This window comes from Camelus bactrianus, chromosome 7, assembly GCF_048773025.1.
Source record: "Camelus bactrianus isolate YW-2024 breed Bactrian camel chromosome 7, ASM4877302v1, whole genome shotgun sequence".
Lineage (NCBI taxonomy): Eukaryota > Metazoa > Chordata > Mammalia > Artiodactyla > Camelidae > Camelus > Camelus bactrianus.
In genome coordinates, this window is record NC_133545.1 from 4,389,844 (window position 1) to 4,415,819 (window position 25,976).

A 25,976-nucleotide genomic window follows, 5' to 3' on the forward strand; every position below is an offset into this window, starting at 1 on the left:
GCAATTCTGCTTAGCATTGTGAAAGTTTGGATGAGAGGAATTGCATTGCTTTAGATTATTGCTGTAATTTCCATTGTATTTGATAAGCTTCTTGTTTTGATTCTTGTAGGAGTAAGGTAGTAAAGCATGTTTCAATTATATATTACTTAGATGGGTTTAAATTCAGGTTGAAATTCTGACCATCTCGTAATTCCTTACCTGGTATAGAAACCTATAAAAGTGATTATTAAATAATAAGGCATACATGTCTATGTATTACATAATGTTTGTGATAGTTACATTACCTCTTAGTGTCACTCGATTCAAGTATTGTGAAATAAGTAACTTCAAAATATGTTTCTTCTATAGATTTTGATGCAATTACAGATCCTATAATGAAAGCCAAAATGGTGGCCCTTAAAGGCATAAATAAAGTAATGGCACAAAACAATATGGGCATGCCACCAATGGTTATGAACAGGTAGGTGAAGATCTTTCTCATTCTTACATCTCATACTTCCATCAAGAAATGCATGAAGTTATTACTAGTTACTAGAGAGGGCGCATAGTAACTCAAAGCCTGGATTGTAGGAATGAACAGTAAGCATTCAAATTGGCTGTGATGTCAGCTGGATATGATCAAATGCAAAATGCTATACAGATGTAAAGATTACATTTCCATTATTTTCAGGGTAAACTTAATAAAACATCATAGAATCATTTGAAAGATTGACTTGATTAAGCAGGAAATCCAAAATATTTAAGTATATGTTTGTTTAAATACCTTTAGAATAATTGATGCTAACTGAAAACTGCTTGGGACCGAGATCCTTCACCCTAAACAGGTGAAGATGAGGAGATGAGCAGAAAATAGACATGAAACTGTTCTGTGTTGAGAACAGAAGGTAGTTTATTTAAGTCCGTGAATATTTTTTATTCTATCACAGGACTCTTAAAAGTTAGCTTTTGGAAAATGTATGAGCTGTTTCACAATTAGTAGAAAAAGAGAAAGTTATGCATTAAAGAAGACTGTTAAGAGTTGTTTGACAATCTGAATTTCTGAAATTAGAGTATTTACACCCCCAAGTGATAATAAATAACTGCAGGAAGCGTTTCTTAAGTTTTGCTCATGGACCATCATCAGAATTACATGGTCGTTTTTTTAAGGATGCAGATTCACTTACGAGCCGCAGTCCTGCTAAATCAGAACATGTGGAGATGGTGCTTGCATGTCTGTAGTTGTAGTGAGCACTGTGGAGGATTCTTGTGTATGCTGCTGTTTGAGAACTTCTGAGTGGACATGGAGTCTCAGTTTAGCCTAATTGTCTTGTTGAATGTGGATGATTATGGAATTGAATATAAAATCTACGTGAATTTAAGATAAACATAATCCTTCAGATAAATTGGGAATCCTTAAGGGTACTTTGTAGATGTTTTGAAATGGTTACGAAGCATTGTTGAGATCAAAGAAGGTATTCTAATGATCCTCATTATTACACAGCTTCTGATAATGCTGCCTCTCCGTCACAGAGGTTCTTAACTTTTTAATGTCATGAACCTTTTTGACATTCTAGTGAAGTCTTTGAATTCCACCTCAGAATATGTCAATGCAAAGCTAAAAACAGTATTACAAAAGAAATCAACTGTATTTGAAATAGTTGTTTAAATGTAAAAGTTATGGTATGTGTGCTTTTTTAATGCATTAATAAATTTAGCAGTAGGTCTAATTACCATAATTTCAAAGCAGTAATGAATCTAAATGATCTATTGCATATGTGCAGCAACTTTTGATATGAAAGTAAGATGAATTCTATCGGCAACAAGTCACGGTACTGCCTGTAGTGCTGCAGCTTGCTGCCTATCGTCAAAGTGCAGGAAGTGCTCAGTTTAACTCTTCACTTACTTTAAAATATAGACCTCAGAGTCAAGCCCTGTTCTTTCAGCATTATGGCTCTGTCAGTTGTATTGTTTTCTGTCCAACTGAGCACTTTGAAGAAGCAGAGGAGAGTCCTTTCTTAAAGTGTGATGAGTTGACTGAGGGTGATAGACAGTGATTGGGATCTGGATTATTCCAGACCAGAGCGGTGGTGGGGGCAACAGACAAATCAAAAACCTGAGTAAAGAAATTAAGAAGCATATCTTCTAAATTCTAATAGTACCTAGATATTAAGGCACAACATTTGATACATGATTTGGAAAATATGTCCTGTTATGTTGAAGCGCTTCATTTCGTAACTCTAGAAGTAATATTTCTGTGAAGTTTTTAATTAGTATAAGTAACATTTGCCAAGTATTTTTAACCATATAGATTTTCTTGGTCAGTGACCAGCTTTTGATTTGCTTTAACAGTTTAGGCATTGGAATGTACAAAAATGTATAAAATGTCTTGAGATGCATCTTCTGTTTTAGAATACAAAAATGAAGCTACCAATTGTTTTTAAAAGATTGGAACAAATCATTTTCTTAGAATTAATGTAATAAAGCTATGTCTTCACTATTTTTTTTAATCTAAAAGACTTGAATTAATTTTATTTTAATGTATAACAAGGCATATAACAGAGTAAAACCTCTAGCGTAGCCACGTTGGTTTCTCATCACAGCCTCGCTAGTCACTGTAGGGAAGTTACTTAGTGTCTCTGAACCTTGCTTTTCATCATAAGTGAATGAGGGTAGGAAAAACCCACACTTCGCAGAGTTGTGTTGTGCGCTTGGTGGACAGAGAAGAGGGCTTCGTAACTGTTTTTGACAAGGAAGACGTTGCCGTTACTCTTTGTGGAAGAAAAAATAATTCAGTACTTAAAAACTGTTAGTTTCAAATGCTTATCATTTGACACCAAGTACTTCCTTTCCACAGGTTTCCCTTCATGGGCCCTTCGGTGACGGGAGCACAAACTGGCGAAGGCCACAGTCTCCTGCCACAGGCCGTTACTCAGGTATTGCTGCTTGGAACTCGTCACTGTAGAATGCGAGCTTCCCTGTGCTTCTTACCAAACCTACTCTTGATAGTGAGGCCGTGCCTAGAAAATAGTACAAATCCTAGAGCCCTGCCAGGAAGTATTATCGTGGAAATAAGTATCAGTGGAAATAAAGACACATTATTGTTTTTTAAGGGAAAGGCAAGTTAAGGCTACGGGCAGTTTCTGAAAAGGGTTTATGTATTTAAGGGGAGAAGATCACTTGGAGGGAAACCAGATGCTCAGAGTGTTTGTGTTTGCTTTTGTTTACGTCTCACTCTGGAAAGACATTTTCACGTCCTACGTTGTAGAATTTATTCAATACATCTAAATGTAAAACTGCTACAAATTATAGAAAATAATGAAATGCTTATAAAAGCATTTTATTTTGATATAGTTAGTCATGTTCTTCTGTGTACTCCTTGGAATAATTTAGTTTTTGGAATATTTATCATTTGTAATAAGCAGCTTTAAGTAGAAATATTTAAATGTTTTGTGTTGAGAAATGTCCAGGAAAGTAGAATTGCTCATTTCATACTGTGTTTTCCTCTGTGCTACCTACTGTATGTCTTTTTGGCATTTCCTTTTTTGTCCTGCCAGTTGTGCTTTAGATTTTTTACACTGATAATTAGTCTTTTCATTATTAAAAGAAGAGGGAGACACCATTTGACACACAGTGGAGAAAGCATAGGCTTCGTAGCTGAGTTTAAAAAATAAAATCTGAGTTCCACTATGAGTTTATTGTGCAACATTGGGCAAGTTTTTTAACCTCTGTTTTTTGATCTGTCAAATGTTACACCACCTGCTTTACAATATTATAAGGTTTACATGTAGTATATTCTGGATGCTGGTATCATTTGTAATTGCTACCTTGTATACAGCTCATGTCTACCAGAACTTGTAGCAACTCAGTAAATGTTTTTTCAAAGTTATTTTTATTTATCAGATTGTTGCCAGGGAATTGTGAGATTATCACGAGTATTTATTTGGTCTCCCTGGAAGAAATAAGACATTTAATGAGAAAATAAGACTAACATTTTAAACTAGTGTATATTTGTTTTATTATTTGTACATGTTAGAGACATTGGTTCTTGTTTATAAATAAGTAACTATGTTGTGGAGTGTAAACCTAGAACCTATGTTTTGTCTTAGTTGCAGAAGAAACTAGGTATATCATCAAAAAGTGGGGTTTTATGTAGATCTTTAGCTAAATACTAACACTGTTTGATTTGCCTTACTATTACATTTCTGATGAATAACCCTTTACTTTAGAAATAATTGCTTTTCAACTGAATCTGGAAAAAGTAACAGTTGAGAGATAGTTTTAAATTTCTAGAAATCAGGTTGTCACGAGTAAATTATTCTACTTTTTATGAAAGTTGAAGGCTTTTAAGATGCCATAAGACATGAAAGGTTTTTTTCCTTCTATTTCTTTTTCTTTCTTTCTTTCTTTCTTTTTTTTTTCTTTTTTTTTTTTTTTTTTTGTTTTCATTTTTTAAAAGTTTTTTTTCCCCTTTAACTGAAATGTGGAATAAACCTATTTGTAAATTTTACTTATTTTAGGATGGCAGTATAACACATCAGATTTCTAGGCCTAATCCTCCAAATTTTGGTCCAGGCTTCGTCAGTAAGTATAAATCTAATCAGTTCCATGTTCTCTGGGGATTGCTTGTTTGCACTGTATTTGTGTTCTTCTAAAAACATGGAGTTAGTTTAGGTGTGTTAGTTAAGTCAAAGTGCCCTCGTTTTCTATTAAACATCACTGCCCTATTAGGCATCTTTCCCTCAAGGCATGCATTTTCTTTGCTTTTTTTCTCTGTGCATGAATAATTACCATAAGAGATAAATATTTTAACACAGAAAAATCATCTTCCCCGCTCTCTTCAGTATTGCTGCTGTTTTTGTATCTAGAGTGGGCACTTTACCATCTGTAGAACTGAACCACTTCTTCTCTAATGACTGTCTGCCTGAGTGACAAGGACACTAAATGGGGACAACAAAGGGAATTATGCTGGAGCTGAGCCGGGTTAGCAGCATGGTGTGAAGGTCAGGGATGCTGGATGCCACTGAATCCTTCCTAGTTGCCTTCAGGGGTCCCAGGTGGTTCAGGATAGCATTTAAAGTTCTCCCCAGACTGAACCTTTCTGAAATCTTCAGACTGTTTAGCTAACTTTTTTTTCACCATTATTTTTCATTTTGCTCACCTCTGCTCTCCTGGTTCCAGAAACCAGAAAGGCTTTCCTTGCGGTAGGTCTCATTCTACCAGAAGCAGAACTTCTGAAATCTTGTGAAAAAGCCTGTTCTTGAAAAATGCCCTTCAAATTTAGTAGACTAGATTCCAAGTTCATCCATGTACTGGAACTTCTGGGTTTAAGAACAAACCCAAAGTCTGACCTTTTGAAATTACCCCTGTGTTAATTACAACAATTTGAATACGTATTCGCATTAAAAACAAGTAAACTGCTAAAACCAACTGGCTTTTTCTGGCGTTATTGTGCCCATGGCTTTGGTTGGACTCTTACTGTATGACAATATTCTGTTATCATTGATGTAATTTTTCAGCTAATGTCCTTCTTGGAATTGTATTTATTCATATATTTGTCTTATAGTGAGTCAAAAGGTATATTCTGAATTTCACAACCATAAGATGACTTTTTTTTTTTTTTGAACTTGGCATCAGTGAAGTAAAGTGCCCTTAAAGAATAAAGAAGGAATATTGGTACCAAGATGAAGAGATATAACTATTTGGGGAGATATTAATGACAGTCAACACAAGTAGAAAAGATTTTACTTGGTTAATTATTTCCTACCTTTGCTTATTTATAGAATTATAAATTACAGAATTCATGAAAATCACCAGTGGTTTTAACGTACAGATTTCCTTTATAAAACAGACTTCATATTGGGCCTCTCTAAAGCATCCTAGATTCCCTGTCTCTTAGTTTAGGACATTTTCACCAGTTAAAAATAGGGAAACCCTTATAAACTTAGGAAAGTTAGCATGGGAAGTGATGCCTAATCCATGCTCAGGACATTGATAGGGTATGTCTCACTTCGTCTCTTCAAAGTCTTTAAGGTTGAGTTAATCAGATACTGTAGCTCAGTACACAGTTTGGCGTGTGGGTTAGGGAGTTTGGTGGTTTAGCTGATAAGTATCCCATTAGATACGTGTTCTACTTTTCAAAGATTGGGTTCATAGTATTTTTAAGTATGAAGTTAACCTGTGTCCTAAGAACATGCATTCTTTGGTTTTCTTAAATATTTTTCTAAAATTTTCTACCTTATAATTACATTGTGGTCTAATATTTAGTATTATGTTTTCAAAATATCTATTAAAAGGTCATGATGAAACTGTTTCCATACAAAGTGGATTTGTATAACTTTTATATTGGACTCTTAGAAAATTAACACAGATGAATTTTTAATTTTTCCCTCAGATGATTCACAACGTAAGCAGTATGAAGAATGGCTTCAGGAGACCCAGCAGCTTCTTCAGATGCAGCAGAAATACCTTGAAGAGCAAATTGGTGCACACAGAAAGTCCAAGAAGGCCCTTTCAGCTAAGCAACGTACTGCCAAGAAAGCTGGGCGTGAATTTCCAGAAGAGGATGCAGAGCAGCTCAAGCATGTTACTGAACAGCAAAGCATGGTTCAGAAACAGCTAGAACAGGTAATAACTAGGTTTGCAAAATAAGAAGCAATTGTTCATGAGTAGAGTGTTTTGGCCTGTCATTCATTAATGGCACAGGCTGTTGATTCGTGTTAAGTGGCTGTCAAAAGTGACAGCTCTGAGCCCTCTTGCTGAGTGAAGCAGTAACAGCCCCAGGTCTTGCCCCAGAGTCACTGTCACACAGCACACACTTTTTACGAAGTGCTGCTAATGGGATTGATTCTCGTGACCCTGACTTAGAACTATTTTCATACTCCGGTGTGAAACCCTGGTATAGCTAGTCTTGCTGGGGAAATTCAGTTACTTTCCCTGCCCTGGGAAACTGCGGTGCAGAGTCTTGAGCTTTGCTGAGGACGGCTTGTGGGGGTCCTCGGTTTTCCAGTTGGACTTGACCTCTGCTTTGCCGTGTTCTTTGGTTCCCTGGTTTCTAATGGAATTTCAGGTAGAGCATTTGAATCACTCTGGTGGGATTTTTTTCATGGTATGTTTTTACTAGTATTTCTTATCAGTATTTTGATCTCAAAATACATTGGTATATCTTATGTAAAGGACTCGTTCCTGAAAAATGAGGCCATTTTGCTATTATCTTCCATTATAAACCAGATGGTTTTCAAAATGCTCATACTGAAATAAAAACTATACTTAAAAAGAAGTAAAATTTAAATTTTTATTTAAAATAAAACAGTAATAGTGTTCAAAATGCATCACGTGGCCGCTCCTAGGTATTTACTCAAGTGAATTAAGAAGTTAGGTTCCCACAGAAACCTGCACACAGTTGTTTTATCATGGTCACCAAAAACTGGAAACACCTCAGATATCCTTCAGCAGTGAATGGTTTGACAAAGTGTGGAACATCCACACGATGAAATAGTACATAGCAATGAAAACAAACTGCTGTTACACACCACGGCTTGGAGGGATCTCAAGAGCATTATACCAAATGTAAGCAGCTAATCTTGAAAGGTTATCTATTGATTCCATTTATAGAACATTCCTGAAATGACAAAATTTTAGAGGTGGGCATGGTTTAGTGGCTGTCTTAGGGATGGGGAGGACGGTTGGACTACAAAGGGGTAGCACACGAAGGAGTCTGTAGAACCCCTGATTGTGACTGTGGTGATGGCCACAACAAGCTCTACGGGTGTTAAAGTTCACAGACTACACCGGAAACGGACAATTTTGCTTTTAATTGTCAGTGTAAATTTCAATCCAGATGTTAATAGTAGAAAGGGAAGAGTTCAGAGTAGATTGACTCGATGGAAATCAGAGTGCTTTCTTTGTAATGAACACATTTATGCCCTGTATTACCTAAGATTCTCTGCCACCTTCTGAACAAGTCAGTTTTATCACCATTTTACATGTGAAGAATCTGCAGAGTCATCGTAGAAGTCGGTGACGTGTTCCTCATAGCTGATGTACTGGATTAGGGATTTGAACTCAGATGTTTTTATCTCCAAACTGTAGTTACTACAATAATGTACCAGCAGTAAGGTGACTGCAGTATAATTCCCATCGTTTAAAACCAAGACTATTCTGTAATGAGAGATTTCTCTTTAAATTTACTCTCTGGGACCATGTTTATTGCAAGTAAATATGCTTTTAAAGATTCCTTTATAAATTATTTTTAGTCCTTTTATTGCCTTCTGGTATATTTCTGTAAATTTTTTATGATGACAGTGTTGTTTTTGCATGTCCATGGATCAGGTCCTATTTAGAAGCTAATACTGTACTTGGGAAACAAGACACATCATCTGTTACTGTATAGTTGCCAGCAGTCCAGTGTAACCTCCTTAAGTAAGCAATTGATGATAACATTTTTAAGAGAACTTTCAGATGTCATGGGAAAGGTGTGGGCTACCACCTTCTGTATCCCAGGTAGTGTTCTAGATGCTTCATGTATACTCATTCTCCTTCGGCAGTCCGGTGGGAGTTCCTCAGCTCTAGCTAGTAAACCAGTCAGGAGAGAGAAGAAAATGTGAGTAGGAGTTATACAGCTGCTGGAAAACAGGCCAAAACCACTATATGCAGAGAGCATGCTAGTCTACCCGGGTAACTGCAGAAAACACACTGGAAACCTGTTGGAGCAGGGCCCAGTGTGCTAGCTCAGCGTGCAAAGACTGAGTGATCTTGGAGGGTACGCGCACCACCTCGCACCCTTTCTCCCACGTCCCCAAGTGGGGTGACACGCTCTCAGGCCACGAGTTGTGTGTTTATTAAGATTGGTCTGTAATGTCTGCACACTGAGGCACAAAGGCTTTGGAATGAATTAACAGACACAAGTCAGGCGTTACATTAGGAACTATTTAAAACACTGTCTCAGAGCTTTCACATATTTCACAAGCTGTAATTTGAGTATGTTACCTCTAAAATTTGAGGAGTTTGGCCCATCTAGTCTTTTTAACCTGGAGGGGAAGGTGTGGTATATGCGCTAATAACTCATCTTTTTTTAACATGTACAATTTTGTATATTTAAAAAATGAAATCTTCACACGTTTAAATGGTTAAAGTCTGAGTTAAATCTCACCGCTAATCCAGCCTCATATATTGACGTAACTTGTAAGGCATCACAATTAGCTGATTCCGGTGTAGCCTTTGTTTATTGTTTTCTCTTATTTTTCATATGTAGTTGAAATAGTTTATGACGTTCAGAGTAAGATTTTCTTAGTATGTATTTCAGAAGAATGTTTTTCAGATTTGTTTTTGGTATTAAAACATCTTTACGTATAAATTTAGAAAAATCCTATTGAAAAGATTGACAGTCTTTGTGATCAGTTCGTTTTTTGGTGTGTGATTTTTGCTGTTGCCCAGGCATTTTTGCCTCTACAAGCTTTTAACTGCCTTCTATGTGACCTCCACCGTAATCGTCACCAGTGTTTCAGTTTGATGCCTATAGTGACATAAATGATTGAGATTTAGTTTCATTACTCCAGATTCGTAAACAGCAGAAGGAGCATGCCGAGTTGATTGAAGATTATCGGATCAAGCAGCAGCAGCAGCAGCAGCAGCAGCAGTGTGCAATGGCCCCGCCAACTGTAATGCCAGGAGTCCAGCCCCAGCCACCCCTGGTCCCAGGTGCCCCCCCGCCCACCTTGAGCCAGCCCGGCTTCCCCATGGTGCCTGCGCAGCTGCAGCACCAGCAGCATGCAGCCGTCATCGGCCACAGCAGCCCGGCCAGAATGCCCAGCTTGCCTGGGTGGCAGCCCGCCAGTGCCCCTTCTCACCTTCCCCTCAATCCTCCCAGGGTCCAGCCTCCCGTTGCCCAGTTACCAATAAAAACTTGCACCCCAGCCCCAGGGGCAGTGTCGAATGCAAATCCACAGAGTGGACCACCACCACGGGTGGAGTTTGATGACAATAATCCCTTTAGTGAAAGCTTCCAAGAACGAGAACGAAAGGAGCGCCTACGAGAGCAGCAGGAGAGACAGCGCATCCAGCTCATGCAGGAGGTGGACAGACAGAGGGCTCTGCAGCAGAGGATGGAAGTGGAGCAGCACGGCGTGATGGGCTCGGAGCTGGGCGGTAGGACCTCCGTGTCCCAGGTTCCCTTCTACAGCTCTGACCTGCCTTGTGATTTCATGCAGCCCCCAAGGCCCCTTCAGCAGTCGCCACAACACCAACAGCAAATGGGGCAGGTTTTACAGCCCCAGACTATGCAGCAAGGATCCATTAATTCACCCCCCACCCAGAGTTTCATGCAAACCAACGAACGAAGGCAGATAGGACCTCCCCCATTTGTTCCTGACACACCGTCAGTTCCTGGTGGAAGCCCAAATTTCCATTCTGTTAAGCAGGTGCATGGAGGTCTTCCTGGGGCTGGCTTCCAGCCGTCCCCAGTGAGGCCTCCTTTTACACCTGCTTTACCTACAGCACCTCCAGTGGCTAACAGCAGTCTCCCGTGTGGCCAGGACCCTGCTGTAACCCATGGGCAAAGTTATCCAGGATCAGCCCAGTCTCTCATTCAGTTATATTCTGATATAATCCCAGAAGAAAAGGGGAAAAAGAAAAGAACAAGAAAGAAGAAGAAAGATGATGACACAGAATCTACCAAGGCACCTTCAACTCCGCATTCGGATATAACTGCTCCACCGACCCCGAGTGCCTCCGAAACTACCTCCACCCCTACGGTGAACACGTCCGGCGAGCTTCCCCAGCTCGCAGAGCCTGAGGCGGTGGAGCCAGGCGGCCCGTCGGCTCCCGACCCGGCCACCGGCCAGCTGTGTCCAGAACTGGAGAGTAAACTGCCCACTAGTGACTTCTCACAAGGAACCCCAAGCCAGCAGACCTATGCAAATTCAGAGGTGGATAAGCTCTCCATCGAAACCCCTGCCACGGTGGAAGAGGTAAAACTGGAGACGGCTGAGCCAGAGCAGCGCCCAGGCCAAGACGGGCCTGAGCTGGAGGAGCGCACGGAGGATCAGGCCAAGGAAAAGGCTGCGGCTGGCCCTGCCTCCGCCGGGCAGAGTCCTTCCCGTCCTGCTGGGGCTCCTGCTTCCAAAGGAGATTCGGGCAATGAACTTCTGAAGCACCTGCTGAAAAACAAAAAGGCTTCTTCCCTTTTAAATCAAAAACCAGAAGGTGGTTTTTGTTCAGAAGAGGACTGTACAAAGGACAACAAACTAGTAGAGCGGCAGAACCCAGCCGAAGTGGTAAGTGTGGCTCAGGGAAACTACAACTTACTTTTTTCCCTTTCGTTTTAAATTATGGTTACAGCAGATTAGTGCCAGCCGCGGTGTGGACTGTTGTACACTGTTTTACAGCCTTTTCACTCTGGAGTGAAAAGAACATGGATCCCAAGTTTTGACTTACACTAATGAATTACATCAAGTAATCATTTGTTTACTGTATTTTTCAAGAATCAGGGCTGTGTAGGGTAATGCATTTCACACGTAGCAAGTCCCTGTCCGTCGGCTGCTGCCGCACTGAGCTGATCTAACGAAGTGTCGACGCGTCCTTAACTGCAGGTAGCATGCAGCCTCCAGGAACCTCTCTGAAGTACAGAGCACAGTCCACGCCCCCTGTAGGTACCCCAGGGACTCAGGAGTGTTGGGCATCCGTTCTGTTGCAGCCTGTTAACACTTCCTGTTGCACAAACACAGTCTTCTATGTAGATGCTCTTGTATCTTTGTAGTTTTCCATGTATCCATATTCTGCCCTTATTTAGTTGTAAGGCATTGGGTTTGCTTCTGTTTTTCCGTTGTGTGAAGAACTTTCTTGTAAATATACCTTTATTAGATTCCATCTCCCTCATTTCAGTGAACTTCCTTGAGATAGTTCCCAAACTGGGTTTTCTCAGGTTTTAGGAATCGGTCCACTTGTCTCATCTTTCAGAGGCTGCAGTGCCATTATTAGAATGTTCCTAAAGCTTTCCCTACAGTGCTTCTCAAATTGGATTTTAAATTTCTCATTTTTTAGTTGAGTGGGGTGGAGTGGTATGTGCAGCCATTCGGAGTTGCAGTTCTAAGATTGTTAATGAAGCCGTTCATTTGCAGCTGTTGGCTTACTCTTCGTTTTCTCTTACTTGTCTGTCTGACCATCCAGTAGGGGTGGAGCGCTGACCCCATTGTTTCATGTTATTTTTCTAAATTTCGGTGGTGATACTTTTTCAGTCACATTTGCTATCAGCGAATAGGCTCAGTCTCCAGCCGCTTAGTCCACTGCATCTTATGCCGAAGGAACACCAAGCTGCTTGCTGTCCATGAGTGTCTTTCTGATTTCACCCCTTCCCTGGGCAGCCGTGACGCTGCCGTTTCTGCCTGCTCTGCGCTCCCTTCTGTTTTCACATCTGGCCACTATCTTTTTATCTTTCAGAACTCAGTTCTGGAATCGTCTTCTCCAGATACCTTTCTCAGCTCAGCCAATCTGAAATAGGTGCTGATGCCCGTGTGCTCACATGGCAGTTGCTGTAGTGCCACTTAGCGTAAACAGCTCCTTGAAGGGCACAGACTGCACGCTGAGTGCCTTTCTGTCCTCCGTACCTCGTGGAGTACTTAGCACATCATTGGTATTCAGTGGGCTGTGTTGAAGTCAAGTCCTAACACTGGTGATTGTATATAAGAAACATAAATACTGGGTGTCGCGATGGAAAGAGAGATGGGCTCGTTTGTGTACGTGTAAGTGGACTGACCGCTGGGGAGGCTGCACAGTGGGGGGCCCTTCATCACCAGGGGTGATGCCTTCGTACCGCATTCCAGGGGTTACACCATGCTGAGCACTCGCCCTAAGTGCCATTTAATCATATGGCAGGCATGGCTACTCCTCCCGTTTTCCCAGTGACAAAAGTCATTTACTTCCTAGTCCCACTGAAGGCAGGCTTGTTGGGGCAGTAGTCGGAGAGGCGCGGTTCTCCCTCCATGCTGAGGAGGTCTGTTTTCTCACACGGACGCTGGGGCTGGAAGAGCACCCCCCCCCCCCGGTTGCGTGTGGCCTGGCGCCTTGGAGAGGGTGCACCCCTCAGCCTGCGTTAAGTCTGAGTTTTCATCTCTTCCCAGCCTGCGGCCTGGGCGGGGCACGTCGGCCTTTCTGTCCCAGGGTTTCCTCATCCACAGAATGGGGTTGCTGGTGCTCCCTGTCACTGGGCTGCCACTGCCACAGGGCCAAGAGGACTCCGAGCGCACCTTGTGCTTGTGCTGTGCTGTTCATCCGAGGCGGTGCGTGCCTGGGACCTGCCAGCGCATACCTAGGGGTCTGGCAGGAGGGATGTACATTCTGACACGTGCAAAGCTGTGACCACATGAGTAGCTTATGAACAACTGTGTCTTTGCTAATAGAGAAAAGTGAGAGAAAGAAAACAGCCTCAATCCACAACAGCGCTCACTGATTTAGTTACTGTTCCTGTATATCTGTATGTGAGTGATATACAGATTTTTTTGCAGCCATTAAAATTTATGCTGTGCATGAATGTTTAATGTCATGGAGAACAAACCACATGTCAAGTTTAAAAAGCAGCCACTGAAATAAAAGGATACTAAGTGTGATTCATTGTGTTTTTAACAAAATATGTGTAGGCATAGATAAAAGATGGTAAACAGATACATTAAAATGTGAAGTATTTCTATCTCAGGTAAACTTCTGGATGATTTTTGGTCTTCTGTGTTCTGTAATTTAAAGTATTCTTTGAACTGTAGTAATACCTGCTTTTCAGGGTTGCTGTGAGGTAGGAGAAGCCGGCTAAGCACTTAGACAGTGCCTGACCCTGCAAACCCGACAAGCAGTGCATCGTGCTTCAGTCGTGAGCCAGTGAGGAAGGCTTGGGCCCTTCCTACTCACAGTGCAGTCCTTGGGGGTCAGCAACGTCGACTTCCCTGGGGGCTTTTTAGGAAAAGTGGAATCTTGTGTCCCTGGCGCGGTCATCCCAGTCAGAGTGTCTTTTAACAAGATCCCGGATGATCCCCGTAAATACAGACCAGGAGAGCATGGCCCTGGGCCTGGGCTTCGCAGGGCTTGGATGTATCACAGTCACCTAGACGGCTTGTTCACACGTAGGGCGCCAGGTCTCACTCCCACCGCGCACTCAGGAGGTCTGAGGTGGGCCCAGTCCAAGGTGGTGCTCGTTCTGCTGCTCTGGGGACCACCCTTTGAGAACCATCACGAGCTAGCCCCAGGATGGGTCCCTGCTTCCACATCCCCTCTTTTTTGTATGAGCTAAGAATGGTTTTTACATGTTTAAGTGGCTGAAGAAAATCTGAAGCAGAGTAGTAGTTTACAACATGTGAAAATTATATGAAATTCAAGGTTCAGTGTCCATGAATTTAAGAAGGTTTTGGGAACGTAGCCAAGCTCACGAGTTTCTGCTGTCTGTGGCTGGTCTTGCAGTCCCAGGGCAGAGAGCTGAGAGCACAGCAGATGCCGTGTGGTCTGCAAAGCCTGAAACGCTTACTCTTTGACCTTTTACAGAAAAGTTCTGCCACCCGTGCTCTAAGTTATGCCATGTAAATGGAAACTGTAATCTGCAAACCCTCAGAGGTTCAGTGCAGACTGCAGTAAAATACGTTCAGCAGCTATTAGGTGTCTGTAGCAAAGGATGGCTTTCAAGTTTAGAAATAATGGCCCCTAAAAATAGTCCCATATTTTTAGGTATTGATGGCACTGCCCTTAAAATCCTCTTTAAGGACTGGTTTATTCTTAGCCGTAAATACAAAAGTACAGGTTTATTTGCTATCATGTAGGTCCTCTTTCATTGACTTCCAAGTGTGTGGTGATTACTCAGTCCTGTGTGGTCGTGAACTAAGCTGAATGATTAGTGCTGCTTGTTTTTACTGATCTCTGAGCCCGGCTGCCTCTCGCAGCTGAGATGTGCAGGCTGCGAGGCTTTTCTGGAGCCTGTCAGTGGTTTCCTCACGCCTTGTATTTTACCTGTTCCTAAGGGGAACCCAGATAGCGCACTAAAACCACCGTGCAGAGGCCGTGGTGGCTAAGAGCCTCCAGTGAGCAGGATGGGGAACTCCACTCTTTGGCACCAGTGGTGTGGGCAGCCCGGAGGAGTAATGCTCCCTCTGAAGGGAAAACAGCCACACTTAATGAGTTCTGCTCTTTCCTGAAGCTCTGCGGCTTGCTGGTTTCCATACTTGAGAATCATGTTTGGAAAAGGGGGTGCTGTTTTCAGAAAACACTTAGACCATTTGATGCCACCATCTTTTCTCCTTAACTTTTGGTACCCAAGTTAGGGATACTTGGCTTAGGATGGGACTGAATTAGCGTGAACTGAAAATCAAACGTGAATAGTTCACTTATTTCTTAACCTTTCCAATTACATTAGCAAACTTTGGGGGCTCAAATGCAAGGTGGTTTTGGATGTGGCAACAACCAGTTGCCAAAAACAGATGGAGGAAGTGAAACCAAGAAACAGCGAAGCAAACGGACTCAGAGGACTGGGGAGAAGACAGCACCTCGCTCAAAGAAAAGGAAAAAGGAAGAGGAGGAAAAACAAGCTTTGTACTCTACCGCCGACACCTTTACCCACCTGAAACAGGTGAGTCCTGCGGAGCAGCCCCTTTAAAAATTCAAGGAAATGAGACATCAAGTGCTTTTTTAACCCTGTTAAACCGAAACTTTCTCTTTGTTGTGATCATTTCCTAAAGTAGAGAGTTACAGGGATAAATATATCGCAACAAGGAACCTAGTAGATTTCCTACCTGCCAGATTTATCCTATTGGCACCCCCAAAATTACAGTAAAATAGATGGAGCAGTTGGTGATGGTCGAGATTTACTGACGTTCAAAAGGAGCAGCCTCAGCACCAAGGCAGATTCTGTCCGCGTTACTGGTGACTAGACGCAGCCGTCGGTCTCTCCCTGTAGTAAACTCTGTTCTTACCCTTGTAGTTGATACAGAAGGTGGGAGACAGTGCTGAGAGTGCCACTGGGGGCACCCAGCCTCAATTCAGCCCTGCTTCTTGCTGAGCGAAGATAAGGAAGCTGTTATTCTTGTTAGATGCCTGGCAGCATCCCTTTTAAGACAGATGAGAATAAGGCTCATTTTTAAGTATATCTCAAGGATTCTGTAGTCTCTCTCCCTTATTCCTGCATTTTGATACTTGAAATTTTTGAGTCTTATTTTCCTCAAGCCTTATTTGACTAAGTTGCTTCGGGTCTTAGAAAAGTTGAGAAACACTTGTTTTGTTTATCGTGTACATTACTCTTAAATGTGTTTTTCAATAGCAGCTCTCTCTGCTCCCTCTAATGGAACCAGTCATTGGAGTGAACTTTGCCCACTTTCTTCCTTACGGCAGTGGCCAGTTTAATAGTGGGAATCGACTTCTAGGAACTTTTGGCAGTGCTACCCTTGAAGGGGTTTCGGATTACTATTCTCAGTTGATCTACAAGGTATGTCTCTTTGCCAAGGTGTCACCTTGCTTCCTCTTTGGATACCATGTCAGAATTGGTAGAGCTTGTCTTGTTTTTCCATCTGGTTTACATCTGATCTTCCAAGTTCCATTTAAACTTTAGTTCAACTAAAAGGTTAAAATTTTACCAGGTAAAGTGTTTCTGGTATGAACATTTGAAATTTTTGTCTAGGTACGAGTACAAGTTGTGAAAAACATCCATTATGTATTTCTGTGGTAGGGGAAATATTTATTTTCCTGTAATCTTTATTAACTTTTAAAATGAACTGAAATTCAAAGTAAACAAAAAAATATGGTAGGAATTTATCCTGAAAAATAAAAAGAAAAATTAAAACCGTATTTTACCTAATAATTTAGGTCCTAATTGCAACTAGCTGCAATATAACATAATTATGAATTCTTAGACTGCTAAAAACAACCGAGCTAAACCTAGTTTATCTTTCGGTATTGGTTTTAACAAAGGTTTATGCTAGGCTCACTGGGCGCTCTTTACTTCACATCTGACTTATGTAAAGTGGTCTTTTTTGCAAAAATATTTGCTAGTATCGTCAGTTTTCCTGAGGGCTTCTCTTTTTTAATATTAAAGTCATTCTCTTGTGATGCTCCGTTTATTGTCATTATTGGCTTTTCTCTTCAGTTAGAGCCTCTCCTTACTCTTGTAAATGCCTTCTCTTCTGATGCAAGCTGTTCTCCACACAACTTCATCATCTTCATGAAATCCTAGATCTTTGCAAGATTTGTAATTTGACCTTGCACTCGATCAGCACGGTAGTATAGGTAGAGTCCAGCAATTCCTGAGAGACTCATCAGTCAATAAATAACAAATTGATGACAAGTGTCAAGCAGGGACAGATGTTTGGGGGGAAACTACATCTGTCAGTGACTCACTCAACTTTGTATGATTGCTACTCCTTTTGCTGCTTTTTGAGATTTTGGACAATCTGGATTCTAATATCTAGGATGTGAGTTGCAATTACTGGGTTAGGACCTTAAATTCTTAAGTTTTTTACAGAACGGGGGCATATCTTAATGAGAAGTTAATAAAGGAGGTTTTGAGAACTTTTCACAATTTATTGGTTGAATTTTAAAGCTATCCTTCACTGGCACAATGTAAGTTTACTTCTAATGTCAAAGATGAGCACTCAGGCTGGGCATAGTGAGCAGGTGGATGACACGTCCACAAAGCCATGCGCAGTTGTTCCACCAAAGGCCTCCTGGCCTGCGTGTTTACTTTTCTTGGTGTGCCTTTGAGAAATGAAGACACATCTGGTTACGTTTCTGTAGTGTTGCCTCCCTGTGCTAAAAATTCACAGAACTAAGTTTTAGCAAGGTCCTGGCATATTTGCTCAGTAGCATATAATGTAAAATCTTTTGGTCTCCTGCAGCAGAATAATTTAAGTAATCCTCCAACACCCCCTGCCTCTCTTCCTCCTACACCACCTCCTCTGGCCTGTCAGAAGATGGCAAACGGCTTTGCAACAACTGAAGAGCTTGCTGGGAAAGCTGGCGTACTGGTGAGCCATGAAGGTATGACGCCCAGCCCACATTTCTACCTTGGAGGGGCACGCCCTTGGCGGCCGTGCAGGTGAAACGGCAGTCAGGTTGTACAGTTGTACCCACTTGTCCATCTTGACTAAGTATATCTGCTTCTATGTTTTTGCTTTTCCAGTTACCAGAAGTCTAGGACCTAAACCATTTCAGCTGCCTTTCAGACCGCAAGACGACTTGTTAGCCAGAGCTATTGCTCAGGGCCCCAAGACAGTGGATGTTCCCGCCTCCCTCCCAACACCACCGCATAATAACCAGGAAGAGTTAAGGTACAAGTGCCTTCTTCTCTGATGTTTTTAGTTACTTCATTTATTAAAAAATTTGTATGTGTATGTATATAGGACAATGTCTCTAGAAGTAGCATGTTAAAAACACTTAAAAGACTTAAAAGGTAAAATCTGGTGAATAGTTTTCGTCAGAACTTAAAGTTCATAAAAAAATACTCACTATTAAATATTTGTGCATTTTAAAAATCTTACATGGTATAGGAAGTTCAACAAATAATAATGGAATAGACATAAAGGCAGTGGGACTCCATGCAAAATATTTCAAAGACTCGTGTCCTTTATAACCTGTTAATGTGATTTTATTGGGTTTATTGATGTTTGCAGATGTCAGAATAGAAGAGCAGCGGTCACAGGTATCAGAGAATGCTCTCATGGGAAGGAATTCAAGGACACTCCTGTCCAGAGTTTTGTGACTTCTTTGTATCAGTTCTTTAGCCCCAAGGTTCTGACTGGGAGAATCCACTTCCTTTAGCAGATAATCATGACCCAGTGAGTTAAACCCAGGAGAGGTTCTTAGGCACTTCATCAAATTACTCTTTCCCCCTTGGAAAATCTGGTGATGAAAACCCTCTATGTGATGACAGGTCATTTAGATTAAACCCCATACTTTATTGACAAAACTGTGTATCAGAGAGAAGTGACTTGTCCAGAGTTAGAATCCAGATCTTTTGTTCCCCTGGAACTCACTGCTAGATTTGTGCCAAATCTGTGACTGGGTGGCAGCTGTGGGAAGCAGCCTCCTACGTGTACGAGCTTGGTGCCCACTCCGGGTCTCACAGGGGCTCTCTGGGAGCCTTTCTAGGGTCTCCTAATAATGCTGCTTCCCAGCGTCCTTCCACATGCCCGTGTCCCTGCTGGGGGAGGCCTAGTGAGACACCAGGTTGCCCTTCAGCGTCCAGCCTGATGCCACACTTGCCCTCCATCCCCAGTTGCCTTGGTCACCTTTAGCTTCTTGGACTAGACCAGTCGCTTCTTTTTATCACCTCACTTTATCAGTTAAGAAAAATAAAGGCCTTTGAAGTCACAATGACCAGGTTTTACCCATTCCGCCCCCGTGAGTACGAGCAGCTATGGAAGAGCCCTGTGCATGAGGCTGGGGGCGGGGGGTGCTGCTCGGCCCTTTTTCAGCCCCAGGATGTTCCCTAGTCTCAGGGATCTGCTGTCTGCAGAGGTGTGAGTATTCACTTTCTCTGTGCCCTGCTGTAATCTGAACATCTGCTGTAATCTGAACATCTTTGGCAAGTCTTTCAACTTGGATGCTAAAGCTTTAGTGAGCAGGAAACATATCATTTAAATTACTTTAAACATATTTCCTTTTTGTTTTTTCACCCCGGAGAGATTTCCTGGTTGGCCCTGCCCCGAATCATGGGTTCTCATGTTGTTGTTGTCGGAAGGTCACACACGGAGCCAGGCTGGGGCAGGTTGGCTCCAGCTCATGTCCTGTGTCTGTTCTCCTCCCAGGATACAGGAGCACGCCGCTGATCGCGATACTCCAGACAGTTTTGTGCCCTCGTCCTCTCCCGAGAGTGTGGTTGGGATGGAAGTGAGCAGGTACCCAGACTTGTCGCTGGTCAAAGAGGAGCCTCCAGAGCCAGTGCCGTCCCCTGTCATCCCCATCCTCCCCAGCAGTGCCGGGAAAGGTGGGCACCAGTCCTCCGTACTGCGGGCCCACGTGCTCCTGTTGGTGTTTTGAAAAGCCACTAACAATCAATCCTTCCTCTTTCAAGGTTTGGACTCCAGAAGGAATGACATAAAAACTGAGCCAGGCACTTTATTTTTCACATCACCTTTCGGTTCATCCCCAAACGGTCCCAGGTCGGGCCTGATCTCTGTGGCAATCACTCTGCATCCTACAGCTGCTGAGGTAAAGATGAGAGGGTTATTTAATGTCGTAGACTCCGCTAGGTTTTTAAAGCTGTGTCAGGAGGCTCACACGTGTCTGCACGTGACTCGTGCACAGCAGGGTCATTGCGGATAGAAGAGTAAAGTTAGGGAGAGTTCGCATGGTCACTTCAGGCTTCCACGTGGTCTGGGTGTTAGAAATGAGTGTTAAATCGATCTCAGCCTAAGTCAAGGCAAAAGGGGCAGAACGAAGGTAGAGGTCTTGCTTGTTTATTAGAGGAGGTACACAGTGGGGAGCTCTTTAGAGAGAAGCCTTTTGATAACTTTCACACGTAGAAAATCAGGCAGTGAAGAACTTTGTCAACAGTGGAAGTTTTCCAGAAGCAGTGGAAGTCTTGTTCAGGTGGCAGCTGCTTGTATGAGACCAAACTCATAGTCCCACGATGGGACATTTTGGCAACAGAACTTAGCGGTAGTGGATTCTCGTGGACCGTTTCAGACCTCTTCCCAGAGCTGTAGGTCCGCTTGCCGGTAGCTTCCGACCAGCTGTAAAAACTGACAAGGTTTAGCTCATTCCTTGTATTAACGACGCCTAAAATAGTTTAATGCTTTCTCAAGTATTTAATATTCATTGAAATCCCTTTATGAGGATTTCTGTTTATGAAAGCTTTATTTAGATATTGGCCCATTAAAACCTTTTTTTTTCCTTGAGACCCTTAAGTCTAAATCAGCATTGTTGGATTTGCTTACCACCTGTACATCAGCGAATAACACTTACCTAATAGGAGTTTTTCTTCAGTGCTTCTCTGTGCCTTCTGGGTGGGTCATGCAGCGTTTGCACTTTGTTTTAGAACATCAGCAGTGTTGTGGCTGCCTTTTCCGACCTCCTTCACGTGCGAGTCCCTAACAGCTACGAGGTTAGTAATGCACCAGATGTTCCAGCCGTGGGTTTGGTCAGTAGCCACAGAGTAAACCCAGGTTTGGAGTATCGACAGCGTTTATTTCTTCGTGGGCCTCCACCAGGACCTGCAAACCCGCCCAGATTAGCAAGCTCCTACCACCTGAAGCAGCCTAACGTGCCGTTCCCTCCAGCGAGCAATGGTGAGCGGGTTTACGTTAGTGAACCTCACGTTCGTTCTTGAATCAGAAGTTCAGCTGATTCTCTTTAAAATCCCACTTTAATTGTAAACAAGTAACAGGTAGCATGTTGGTGCATCATCCTGGTGAACTGACCTTCTAATAAGCTCTGCTGTGCGGTGACTTAGCCTTAGTGCTTGGGGACTGTGCCGTGTCCCCTCTGACGTGCTCACCCACAGGCCGCCTTGTCCTCCTGCCTCCGCCGCTCGTCCTGTCCCACCTCCTGCTTCGCGCGTGCGCAGCGGGCCAGAAGCTTTACCCGCACCCCTGCTCCCTCTTTCCTTCTCCACCGGCCCCTGGGGCAGTGGGGTCTGGGCTCACCCTCACCCCCGTCTCTCCTCTCCCCACTTCCCGCACTGCGAGGGCTTGTGTCGGAGCTCGAATCCCTAGCCTCTGGCCGCTTCTGTCTCCCTCACTTTCCCTGCTTCTCCCTTTGTGCCTCCGCGGCCCCCACAGACGGTGGGCTCTGAGGGTCCCTTGTGCTTTCTCATGAGTCCTTAGTTATATTTTTTATCTCAGCCCCAGGACTTTCCTCATCCCCCTTTGACTTTCCAGATCATACCCGTTTAAGACTCTTGTACACGGACCTCTTCACCTTTCACAGGACATTTCCATCTCGTCTTCACCCTCAAGCGGAAGTGTCCTCTCTCCCCCAGCTCACTTTGCGCTTAGACTGGACAGAACTCAGCGGTTTCCTTCCACGCTCCCCACTTCCCAGCAGGCTGCCCCAGCTGTGCGAGAATAGGTTCCTTGATTTGCACCCCAGTGTCGTGCACATAATAGATGCCCCATAACCACTGCTTAGAAGATCAGATTCTTATTAATTGGTAAAAGATAACACATGGTAACATGAAGGAACCATGTTACGAGAAGTTGATACAGTACAGCTTTGTGCCGTGTGCCACCTCCTTGTTATTGGTCAGTTTTAGTCGCTAACGAAGTCTTTCGTCTGCAGGTCTTTCTGCATATAAGGATTCCAGTCGTGGTATCACGGAGAGCGCGGCTCTCAGACCGCAGTGGTGCTGTCACTGCAAAGTGGTCATTCTGGGAAGCGGGGTGCGGAAGTCGGTCAGAGACCTGGCCTTCGTGAACAAGGTACCCGCTACATCTTCTTTGTCCCTCCCCACCCCAACCCGCGGTGTCCCTGGCAGGGCTCCTCCTTCAGGGGGAGGCCGTTTACGTAGCCCCGCCTGTCGCCTGCTCTGGCGGTAGCATCAGCATGTGTATATATGATGTGCTTGAGCGTGAAATCAGATCGCTGCAGCAGCCTGTTAGACGGGACGTTATGAGAACCACATGTTTTTAAATAGTGTGAAATACGGATCGTGTGGTTTTGTAAATGTATTTTCTCTGTGGCTAAATTATTATCTGCTACATATTGGCTTGTGGGTTACCTTTGTACTTTTAAGGTAGCTACTTTCACTTTCAACATAACATAAAAACCACATATGTATAGATCTTGTTTTTATTAAGTTTTGACTTACTGAGCTCCCCACGTATTTCTCTCTGCTTCTCAGGATTCCCGAGAAAGCTCCAGTCGAGTGGAGAAGGATATTGTCTTCTGTAGTAATAACTGCTTTATTCTCTATTCGTCAACTGCACAAGCAAAAAACTCAGAAAGCAAGGTAAAATTAGGCAGTCTCGGTTAATCAGTCTGTGTCAGTGAATAAAATGGGTGTGCCCACCAGATTCTCAGAGCTCTCCAGGGATTCTAAGCAGCTGCTGCTCAGGCTGAGAACGTGCTCGGTCCAGGTTGTCACTGCAGATTGAATACGTCCCGTTTACTTGACAGGCGTGGGCAGATTGAATTTTATCTTAAAATCTCAGAATTGAATAAAAACACTAATAGTAAAGTCTGTAATTTTACTTATTAACTACAAATAGCTTAATTACAACTATAAAACATTGTTTTTTGATCTTATCCCAATGGAAAAAGCCTGCTCACAAGCACAGCTTAAGTCTGTTCATGTATTTTGGGAAGAAAATCCTCGTCCTACCATATGGTAGAAGGGTCTGCCTGATTTTGTGGAGTTTAAGTGTGACCAAGTGTGTAGTTGGTAAGGACGACACGTTTTTAATCCTCCTCATTGAAGGAAGTTGTTTCCCATGGTGTAATTCTCAGTCATTCCTTCCTTCAGGTCATTACTTTTTCTTGGAAGAATGTTCTGAAGACTTATTTTTTTAGCAGGCAGTAGTGCCCAGTGTGATAAAATTCAGGGTATATACCAAATAAGTTTAGACTTTAAATTAAAATAAATCAGCCTATATGAGAGGAGGGTTGTTTTTTCCCCAGATAATTTAGGTGTGTGGTGCCCGCCTGCTTCTGGATTTATGGGAGGGGGTCTGTCTAGAGCCATGGGAGAGGGAGTGGTGGGAAGGGAGCCTGTGGGTTTGCCGCTCATTCGCTTGTGACACTTGGTACCTCAACGGAAACTGAGGCAGATTCTCTCTCAGCACCTCTGCCCACCGCTGGGTGGGAGCCCGCAGCCTCTGAGAAAAGTTAAACGTGACTCGTCTGCTGGGGGCTTCTCCCCTGTGTCACATTCATGCCAATTTATTAAGCCTGAGATTAACAAACAGGAATTTCAGAGAGTGGGATGAGCTCTTAGAAGATTATGACCCAAAGTTCTTATTTGGTTTAACAAGAAACACTGTTCCCTTGTGTGAATTAAATTAGTTCCTCTGACAGCTTTGATTTTTCCAGCTTGATTATGATTAGAAAGAGGAGCATCCACGAAAGTTTAAGAGCAGAATATTCTCCAGAGCTGTGGCTTTGCAGAGAAGGATCCACCCACAGACCTTTCATCAGTCCTGCCTGTCCGTGCGGGAACCTGTGGACATTCAGTACTGACCTCCACTGTGCACAGATCCTCACCGCGCCCCGTTAGACCCCAATTCCCTGGCTTTCTTGCTTTAACAAGAATTGCTTTTAGGGCTTTTGAATTACTCTTTCTCACATTTCTTTTTATTGTGCAGGAATCCATTCCTTCGTTGCCACAGTCACCTGTGAAAGAGACGCCTTCCAAAGCGTTTCATCAGTACAGTAACAACACCTCCACCTTAGACGTGCATTGTCTCCCGCGGCTCCAGGATCGAGCTTCGCCCCCTGCATCACCTCCCATCACTTTCCCTCCTGCTTTTGAAGCAGCCAAAGTAGAGGCAAAGCCAGATGAGCTTAAGGTAACAGTGAAGTTAAAGCCTCGGCTCAGGGCTGTGCACGGCGGGTTCGACGACTGCAGGCCTGTCACAAAGAAGTGGAGGGGGATGAAGTGGAAGCGGTGGAGCATCCACATCGTGGTCCCCAAGGGGGCGTTCAAGCCCCCCTGTGAGGATGAAATCGATGAATTTCTGAAAAAACTGGGCACGTCTCTGAAACCCGACCCTGTGCCCAAAGACTATCGGAAGTGTTGCTTCTGTCACGAGGAGGGTGATGGCCTGACGGACGGACCAGCCAGGCTGCTCAACTTGGACTTGGACCTGTGGGTGCACTTGAACTGCGCCCTTTGGTCCACGGAGGTCTACGAGACCCAGGCCGGGGCCTTAATAAACGTGGAGCTGGCCCTGAGGAGAGGCCTGCAGATGAAATGTGTCTTCTGTCATAAGACGGGTGCCACCAGCGGATGCCACCGATTTCGCTGTACCAACATTTATCACTTCACTTGCGCCATTAAAGCACAATGCATGTTTTTTAAAGACAAAACCATGCTTTGTCCCATGCACAAACCAAAGGGAATTCACGAGCAGGAACTGAGTTACTTCGCCGTCTTCAGGAGGGTCTACGTCCAGCGCGACGAGGTCCGGCAGATCGCCAGTATCGTGCAGCGCGGGGAGCGTGACCACACCTTCCGCGTGGGCAGCCTCATCTTCCACGCCATCGGCCAGCTGCTCCCACAGCAGATGCAGGCATTCCATTCCCCCAAAGCGCTCTTCCCCGTGGGCTACGAGGCCAGCCGGCTATACTGGAGCACGCGCTACGCCAACCGCCGCTGCCGCTACCTGTGCTCCATCGAGGAGAAGGACGGGCGTCCGGTGTTTGTCATCCGCATCGTGGAGCAGGGCCACGAAGACCTGGTCCTGAGTGACAGCTCCCCGAAAGGTGAGGCCCACCCTCCCCACGCTCTGCAGAGCTGCTTACTCCGGGGTCGGGCTGAGGAACGTTTCACCTGTTTCCATGGTTTTCTCATTTGTTCAGGTTTTATAACAGCCAGTGTGGAGTTTTCATTCACGAGTGCAAAGCTTCTTTATCTGGTCATACCTTGTCTTTTTGTACTGTTCTCCAGACACTTGCTAGACTCACTCTAAATCAGAGTAGAGCTGATAAATAGGAGAATGATTGTAGGTCAAGGTTGCCTCTCACTTACGTTGAGGACACTCTTTACGTCACCTAGAAATGGAACCGTATTTAAAGCATATTGTGTGTAGTCTTCTCTCAGGAGGAGCAAATATTAAAGTTTAGAGCCACTTACTTTTGACCTCAGGGGTGAGCCTAGGTTGTCATTTCTGTTGATGTAGAAAGTGCTGTGAAACTGCTTTTTCAAAGTGTAGCAGATTTTTTTAAGTATGAAAATGCTCTGAAGATAATTCCAGTGGAAAAATCAATTTCACACTTTACCTCTGAGAGGAGAGGACATGTCTGTAGGTGTCATTTACTTCATTGGACCAATCATCCAAAAATCTAATGTGCTGTTTGGCCAGCATGAAAGTTAACCTGCTTGCATG

General features: G+C 43.5%; 1 protein-coding gene across 17 annotated transcripts in view; it reads left to right on the forward strand.

Annotated features, from left to right (window-relative positions):
- The window catches only part of KMT2C (lysine methyltransferase 2C), a 237,423-nt gene that overhangs the window by 201,615 nt on the left and 9,832 nt on the right, over positions 1-25,976 (forward strand). For 10 of the 17 annotated variants that reach the window (XM_074366700.1, XM_074366699.1, XM_074366705.1 and 7 more), the window contains 15 exons: positions 349-460; positions 2,834-2,912; positions 4,497-4,560; positions 6,371-6,603; positions 9,534-11,249; positions 15,359-15,571; positions 16,259-16,423; positions 17,829-17,970; positions 18,113-18,260; positions 19,740-19,918; positions 20,006-20,142; positions 20,972-21,221; positions 22,213-22,352; positions 22,775-22,882; positions 24,234-25,353. In XM_074366700.1, coding sequence (XP_074222801.1) covers positions 349-460; positions 2,834-2,912; positions 4,497-4,560; positions 6,371-6,603; positions 9,534-11,249; positions 15,359-15,571; positions 16,259-16,423; positions 17,829-17,970; positions 18,113-18,260; positions 19,740-19,918; positions 20,006-20,142; positions 20,972-21,221; positions 22,213-22,352; positions 22,775-22,882; positions 24,234-25,353 — 4,806 coding nt within the window. Of the gene's footprint in view, positions 1-348; positions 461-2,833; positions 2,913-4,496; positions 4,561-6,370; positions 6,604-9,533; positions 11,250-15,358; positions 15,572-16,258; positions 16,424-17,828; positions 17,971-18,112; positions 18,261-19,739; positions 19,919-20,005; positions 20,143-20,971; positions 21,222-22,212; positions 22,353-22,774; positions 22,883-24,233; positions 25,354-25,976 lie in introns of those variants that run through there. The other 7 variants (XM_074366711.1, XM_074366714.1, XM_074366704.1 and 4 more) reach the window with 6 other exon arrangements.